The 8379-nt window shown below is 49.9% G+C and overlaps 1 protein-coding gene across 8 annotated transcripts in view; it reads left to right on the top strand.

Moving 5' to 3' along the window:
* Window positions 1-8379, top strand: part of LOC134089066 (tight junction protein ZO-2-like) — an 87253-nt gene that overhangs the window by 61386 nt on the left and 17488 nt on the right. For all 8 annotated transcript variants that reach the window (XM_062543361.1, XM_062543363.1, XM_062543358.1 and 5 more), the window contains 4 exons: window positions 3097-3208; window positions 3470-3591; window positions 4214-4277; window positions 6790-6940. In XM_062543361.1, the coding sequence (XP_062399345.1) occupies window positions 3097-3208; window positions 3470-3591; window positions 4214-4277; window positions 6790-6940 (449 nt within the window). The remainder of the gene's footprint in view (window positions 1-3096; window positions 3209-3469; window positions 3592-4213; window positions 4278-6789; window positions 6941-8379) is intronic.

An 8379-nucleotide genomic window follows, 5' to 3' on the forward strand; every position in this document is an offset into this window, starting at 1 on the left:
CTACTCTCCTTTATTGGCTTATTGACATGTAGGCAAACCCCGTACCAGTGTCTCTCTCCACACCACCCTTCTCAGTCCTCACCACTCCGAGTGCCTGTAGACTAGCGTGTCCCTATTCCGTGCCTCTCTCTCCTCGTCTCCATCACCCCACCCCCCACCCCTCCTCCTCCTCCTCCCCCCAGTCTATTTACCATCTTCACTGTGTTGAAAAGCTGTTCAAATAGGTCCCATATTTCATTTATATGTTGTGTGACTTGGAGCGGTGACAGTAAGTGCCAGGCTGGCTTTCCCCCCCCTCCCCCGTCCCTGCGCTGCTGGCATTGTTCACTGTTGACGGCCGGCTAGCGCTGCCTGCTTGCCTGCCTCCTCCAGTGTTTATCCCGCACGCGGACTCCATTTGCACGGCGGCCAATTAAGAGGCGGGCACATCGGCGCACTAACCGAACGTGCGCGCGCGCGCGTTGCCATAAATGGATTGCGCCAAGCTGCGGAAACGGGCAGAGGGACGCTGCAAGCGTGCGAGCCACTGGGCAGCGACGAGCGGCGGCTGTGGCTATGGCGGAGAGGAGGTTTAGAGGAGGTGGTTTGGCCACGCTGCCTCCGCTTGCTGGTGAAGGCAGGACGGGGGCGGATCTGGCGAGCGTGGCCGGAATGTCTGATGTGGCTGTCTGCCCCTCGACCTCCTAATCCCGGGTGATCTAGATGAGATTGTCATGCGCTGATAATCTGTAACAGAGCGCATCTCAGAGCTGCCCTGCTCCGCCTCCCACCCACCCTGCGGCTCTCCTCTCTCCTCTCCTCTCCTCTCTCCTCTCCTCTCTTCTCTCCTCTCCTCTGATGCTTATCACAGAGGGAGGCTTTTGATGTAGTTTTGATGAGGAAAGACAAGTGTATTTACAGTACTTCCAGTGTGTGTGTGTGTGTGTGAGAGAGAGTGAAAGAGAGAGAGAGAGAGACTTGTCACATATAGTGTATATAATTTCTCTCCCTTTCTCTTAGTTTCCCTTTTCCCTTATTTTCTTCCCCTTCTCTCTCTCTCTCTCTCTCTCTCTCTCTCTCTCTCTCTCCCTCTCTCTCTCTCTCTCTCTCTTTCTGTCTCTCCTCTCTTCTACCCAATGGGTGGGTGTGCTGTCAGTTTGCTGCTTGAGGCATCCACATCACCCAGAGGACATGTTGTGTTGTGTTGTGTCTGGGCCAGGCTTTAGGAGCAGTCTGCAAGAAGCATGTCCTCCCCCACTACAGGCCCACTGTAATTTCATCTTCTCTCTCTCTCTCCCTCTCTCTCTCTCTCACTCTCTCTCTCTCTCTCACTCTCTCACTCTGTCTGTCTGTCTGTACTCTGTCAAATCCTGCAGTTTGGTTTGGTTTGGTTTCAGCAGCTGCCATCCAGCCCATGCCCCCCCCAGCCTCACCCCCACCCCCCCATCACCACCACGACCACTTAAAGTGGCATCTGGCAACTTCAAACGGGTGCTCAGCCACTCCCAGCTCCCTCCCTAAAGACAGACTTTTTGCCCCTTCTGTTGTTGTTGATGTTGTTGTTGTTGTTATTGTGTTTGCTTCCCATCTATATTTACACACTGCTGGTGGCCAATCAGTGTCTCAAGATTTAACCCTTTGCTCACCCTACACTGCCCACTGTAAGAGTTTGACTCTTTCCTCGTACACAAGCTCACGTATGCAGTCTGTGTGAATCGGCAGTGTGTCCTGACCCTGTAACTGGAGTTTATTGTAGATTTGCAGAAAAGGCACGCTGGTCGTCTGGTTCCATCCACCACCCAGAGGAGCTAAGGAGTTTAATTTAATGCATCGGATCTAAGGGTCTAAGCATACTTTGTAAACTCACCAACCACCATAGTAACTCTCTCTCCTCCTCCTCCGTTTGTCTGTCTGTCTGTCTGTCTGTGTCTGTCTGTCTGTGTTTCTGTGTATGGTTAATGTGGAATCTTCTCTCTGGCTGTCACTGATTTGGGAAAGGTCTCTCATCCTGATATATTTAACCGTGAACCTATTAACAGACATTGTGTTTAATGAACTGTCCTGGAAAAAAAATGGCTTTGTTAGTACGGCTGAGAATTCACTGTAGCTACGAACAATTCAAGAACAATTTTTCAGTTGGTTATTTAGTCAACCACAAATACCCTCTCAATAAACATTAGTTGCTGTGCCGATTTCACAGTGCACCAATTGCTGCCAGCCTTTGCTTTTCACGCTACTGTCACCTACATGCAGGTAGGCTTCACACAGCGTACTGCTTTGAGCATGTGGCAAGGTGTTTTGCCAGGACAGTTCACAGTAGCACCTTGTCTCTCTCTTTTATCTCACCTGGGTCTGCACTCAGCACCAGCTGAAGGGCTCGCTCTCCTCCCTGCAGGCTTCCTCCCTCTCTCTCCCTCTCACACTTATCCCACACTCTCCCCTTACACACTCTTCGCCACCCCACTCCACCCTACCGCACCCCACCCCACCCCAGCTCACCCACGCTGCTCTGTTCTGCCTCATTATAACCCCACAGCTCCTAGTCTGAACCCCTCACAGCCTGGGCAAAAAATTTGTTTTTTTACACACACACATATACCCACAGAGACACACACACACACACTCACACACACAAACACAAAATCTCCGTTTTTCTCCTTTCACATGGAAATGCTCTGGACTACAGTATCAGTGCACTTCCTGTATGCCTTCTACAATCTGTAAAGAGTAAAGGGACTATGACGAAAGAATATTCTCACAGATTCTATTTGATCCTTTTTGTCCGAAATGCCTAATCAGATGAATGTTTGTCGTCACAACCCTTGTCAAGAGTCAGGGCCTGGGCAGACTCGGAGCTGCCGTCGAACCACGTAACCCTCCTGCCTTTCTCTCGTTGCTGGGGGTCTATGTGTTATAACGGGGCAGATCCTTTCGAAAATTAACTCTGTGTCGACGCCAACACTCTGGGGCTCTTTCTGGGTGCTCTCGGGACAACAGAAACGGGGGCTCTCTTTCTTCTGGGCTTCATCTTTTGGGGGGAGGGGTGACACAGATGAGCCTGTGAACCCATAGGGCTGGTCGCTGACGTTGTCCTGTGCTGTCTGTCTCTGCTCCCAGACCTGTCGGAAATCGAGTCGTACCACTCCTACTCCCCGCAGGACGACCAGAGGTCCAGGCAGTCGGACCTCTCGTCCCACTCCTCCAACGAGACGCCACGGGAAATAACCAGGTACGTCACTGACACTTGCAGGATGGCTTAGATTACTTTTAGTTTTAATCTCAGCAAAATCATGTTGTTAGGAGTGATTTAAGATATAGCAACGGAAAGCATCAATTCCAGTTGAAGGAATTGAAAAGTTGAATGATTTGGTTCAATGCTGTTTTTAACGCATGAGAATCAGCCATAGCTTCCCTTTGCAAGCTCTCACATGATTATCTGCCCACTCTCTGCCTACTCACTGTTGTATGTCATGCTGCTGACATTTTTCAGGGAAGACCCCACCACCAGAGTGACAAAGATGGCCGCCATGGGCTCACCCTTCAGAATCCCAGAGATCCTTCCCCCACCACAGGAAGAGCAGGAGATGGAGCCTCCCGTAGAGGAACCACCAGGTAGGTCTCACACAGCCTGGGTCGAACCTGGTCGAACCTGTTAGCAAATTTGAATGGTCCGTCTGGAAAGGAGCCCAGCCCACTGACACCCGTTTCCAAACGTGCCATTTTTACGACTTCCAGGGATGCAGTCAAATTAAACTGAAAATGGTGCTTAAAACTCTAACCAAATTGTTTCAGAAGTGCAGCAAGCGCATCTTTCTTGTAAACAAAAGTTTTAACCCTTATAAGGTAGTTGGGTCTGTGGGACCCATTCCCAAATTTCCGAGAAAAACTATGGTCTTATATGTGAATAACATAAAAACGAACTGTTTTTCAATGACTGCACACGGTACACAGGTGTACTGTATGGTTATTCCGAAACGGCTCCATTCCTAACTGCCCTGCAGAGCAGATTTGCTAACAGGTTCATCTGGGGCTAGGTCTCACAACCTGAAAAGCACCACAGGAAGAAGACAAACCTCTTCCTGTTTAATTATGGATAGTATTTCAAACACACATATTTGTTTCCAAGTGGTAATTACATTTGGGGATGATGTGATTCCTTGCTAATGACTTAGCCATGGGCGTCAGCGCTCGAGCGGCTCTCACACACACTCAACCATTGTTCTCCTACACACAGCCGCTGTGAAGACGACCCCTAAGATACTGCTGCGGCCCGACCCAGAGGATGAGGCTGTCTATGGGTGAGTGTGTGTGTGTGTGTGTGTGTGTGTGTGTGTGTGAGTGAGTGAGTGAACGCAAACGGACCCCCCTCTGTGCCAAACCCCATGAGTCCTTTAGCCCTCGCTACCTGCCTCCATCAGAGGCATGGCGAATGAGTATCAGAGAATTTCACAGCGTGCTTGCTTCAGGTCACTGCATTATTCTGCAATGCAACGCTGAGTGCTGTGGGTGGCGTGGTGTGTGTGTGTGTGTGTGTGTGTGTGTGTGTGTGTGTGTATGTGAGTTGTGCGGGGAGTAAGGATGGGCGGGTTATTAAAACCATACCTGTGGGGATTGGATGGATTATATTGGAACTCTCCTGAGGGGGGGCGGGAGTACATAAATCTGTGTGTGTGTGTTTGTATCGTGGTGTAGACTTACAGCTCGTGTGTACTACCTCTTGCGCCCCCAGTCTACCTCCATCCCCATCCCCTGTTCTGTTTACTCATCTCTCCGCTCCTCCGTCAGTCTTTTAATCGGCCCGCCTCTCCCCTCGTACATATTCATGAGCCACACACACACCGCCTGCTGAGACCGTCCGCCGGGAGGAGCCTGCTCTCTGAGTCCTGCTACTGCTGCAGCTGATGGGGCTCCTTGGTGTGTGTGTGTGTGTGTGTGTGAGTGTGAGTGTGTGTGTGTGTGTGTGTGTGTGAGAGAGAGAGAGAAAGAGAGAGAGAGCGAGCGAAAGAAGGAAATAGCATGCACTGAGAAGCAGTAGAATTCCCTCTAATGAAAGATGTAGACAGAGTGGAATCGGGGAAGGGATATGATTGGCTTTGCTCACACTGCGACATCCACACCAATTCTCTCTCTCTTACACACACACACACACACACACACACATACACACAATGTCAGATAAGCCTCCAACCTGACTGTCTGTTTCCCCCTCTGCTACACTACATGGTTTTTGTGTCCACCATCCAGTGTTCGCGGTGTCAACAAAAGCAGTATCAACATGCACACACACACACACACACACACACACACACACACACACACCGTGGACGTACAGTTTGTTCTGTGTTGGGCGCTGTCTGCGCCGCAGTACAGCAGGACGGGATGGATAGTGTTACAGAACCAGAGATCCTGTGAATTGGGTTACGCTAGACGGCGATGATGCAGGATAAAAAATACTGACTCTGTAGTTTTTTTTCCCCCTCTGGAACTCACTGGCTGTGGTCGGTACCTCAGGGCAGAGATGGGGCAGAGGAGATGGAAGATAGGGGAGACGCTCAGGCAAGGCTGTCACTAGGAGGGGAGGACAGGGAAGTTTTCAGATAAGGAATGTACTGACAGAAAGAGTTATAGATATTCTCTCTGTTCTTTTTCTCCCTTCATCACTCTTGCCATCTCTCTCTCCCTCTCAGTCGGTCTGTCTCTCAATTTGGTTTAATTTAATCTTACTCAAAGTGCTTCATTGGCATGCAAGGCATTTGTATTGCCAAAGCAGTCAGGCAAAGAATGTGGAATGCAAAGTGCAATAAATGTCTGTGTGGAGACTTATGTGAAACAAACAGCCCGTTTCTTTCATACTGTAATTTTACAGACATAAACACGCCTAGCTGGTTAGCCCACCTCACCCCTCCTTCTGTCCTGTAGGCCGAACACTGTGATGGTGAAGTTCTAGAAGGGTGTTAGAGAAACACCTTGAGGGACAGACAGCATCCAAAAGAAGCATTATTAGTACCTTTGTCAATCCGCAGTAAGCGCATGCTGTGCGTTGCCGTATTATATGGGATTTATTGAGCGTTCATTCATTAAGTAAATGGCACTAGTCAGCACCCTCCAACCTTCATTTGTGGTGCCCACAATATCATTCAGTTACAGGCGCAGTCGAACCGAGTCAACTGACAACTACATTACAAGAACATCAAAAGGTTACCGATCATGAAATAATACAAGACACGATATTAAGATGTCAACAAACAGGAAGATGAGGCAGGGCGGTAATTCTACTCCAACAATTTGTGTATCTAAACTGGCAGATTTAATACTCCACCAGGCAAAAAAAGCAAGCATAACGAATAGAAGTTGCTTTCGACACAGTCCTAAGAAGCAGAACTGGTGTCTGAATACTGGTTCTGTTGTTCCTGAGAGTTTCTCCTAGTGATGCATTTAGCCACAATATGGACTACACCTGCTTTTCAACAGCTTTTTTTCACCGGAAAATAGAAACAGTACGCATTGTTTTCATACGTTTACGGGAACACTTCTCCCAAGTTTTTGCGTGTTACAACCGTTTTTCCTTCAACGTTCCCATAAATGCATACAGTAAGTACAGTATGAGTAAGAAATATGCAACTTGCCAGACTGGTTTGCTTTGACTCATTCAGGTGCGTACTCTTTTACATGGGATGCCATGTATTACGACAGTGCACTTATCAGCAAAACAAAGCACGAAAAACAGGAGCCAGTGGCTGGTACATTAGTTCCTCTGCGTTACCCTGTAGCTGGTAGCTGTGCTTATCCTCCTCTCACTCTCACCTGTAGGTCGAACACTGTGATGGTGAACTTCCAGAAGGGCGACAGCGTGGGCCTGAGGCTGGCGGGGGGCAACGACGTGGGCATCTTCATCGCTGGCGTGCAGGACGGCAGCCCCGCTGAGGAGGAGGGCCTGCGCATCGGAGACCAGATCCTGAAGGTAGCGCACGCAGAGTATCCGCAGGGCCACTCCACTTAAACAGCGTCAACAACTCATTTAAGTCCGCAGAAACCCGGGTACAGCCGGACGTAAAACTCTCCACCACCGCCTACAATAGCTTTCAGGGTCACGTCTGGTCAACAGCCCAGTAAAGTCGTCTTTTAGCGCTTCTTTCACTATATCTCTTTCTCCTTGGTGAAACGACAGCCAAGGTGTTTTTAATTTCCCTTTTCCTTTTCCTCATTAAACTGGTGTTCAATAGCCTGGCGGGGAAAAAATAATAGTGATGTTCAACAAAGTGTGGACGTGAATCTATAGGAGGCCACAAACAATTTCATAGCTCGTAGCATAACTTTCAGGTCATCATGGCTTTTATTGTTCCCAACTCTCCATATCTCTATTCCCTGGTGTGCAGTCAGCTCCGAGAAGAGAGAGAGAGAGAGAGAGAGAGAGAGAGAGAGAGAGAGAGAGAGAGAGAGAGAGATTGTTAATATTCTTCCACTCGTCCACTGCCTGCACAGTTCTCTCCACTGGGTGTCTGTGCTCAGGCTTAACCTAACATAATAAAAGCTCTTAATATGTCCCCTTATGATCCAGAGGATGTTAATAAGCTGAGTCACTTCATCAGTCTCACGCTGGGATTAGGCCCAAAAAGAAACCAAATTAAAAACTGCGTCAGTGAACCCTGATGCCCAGCGGGAGGTGGGGGACAGACCGTCCGCCCCGTGCGGCTAGCGCTGTCCTCACACGGCCCCCCCTCCTGGCGCAATCCGCCCAGCTGTTACAGCAGCAGGAGAACGCCAGGCCAAATACATGCAGCGGCTCTGGCACCGGCCTGGCTAAGTCACGGGCCACGTGCGGCCCAGGAGCGAACCAGAGCCGGAAGAGACAGCATCAGAGGTCTGTTAGATTCGCAGGCCAAATGGAGACTGTCTAGCAGATTCACAGGCCAGATGGAGGCCAGAACTGGTTGACAATCAGCCGCAGTCTGGCTATATTGGGGTCCGGTAGGGTGGGGTGGGGTGGGGTGGGGGGCAGTAGATGAGAGGGCACTCATGATTGGACTGTGGCCTGCTGAGACCCCCCAGTCAGAGGTCACAAAATGCCCGCTCGCCCCCCCGGAGCGAGAGCTGCTATCTGGCCTCTATTAACCGTGCCCATTATCTATTGCATTAGTCAAAGGGAGAGGGCAGTTTCATTTGGTGCGCTAAGTAGTGGCTGAATTACGCCGCTGCCCCCGCTACAGCCGCGCTGCCACGGCCTGTGGCCCCCAGAAGCATGAATCTTCCTCGGCTGCCTGGGGAACGCACGAGCTCTCGTTTTGGGTGTGCGTCCTTGTGTTCTCTCCCTCCCACAACTACAGCACAACTACATGAACCATTATTCTGTGACATGCTCTAATTTCCCCTGTTTGTGTGTGCGTATGTGTGTATATATAT

The sequence above is a fragment of the Sardina pilchardus genome, chromosome 8, assembly GCF_963854185.1.
Source record: "Sardina pilchardus chromosome 8, fSarPil1.1, whole genome shotgun sequence".
Classification (NCBI taxonomy): Eukaryota; Metazoa; Chordata; class Actinopteri; order Clupeiformes; family Clupeidae; genus Sardina; species Sardina pilchardus.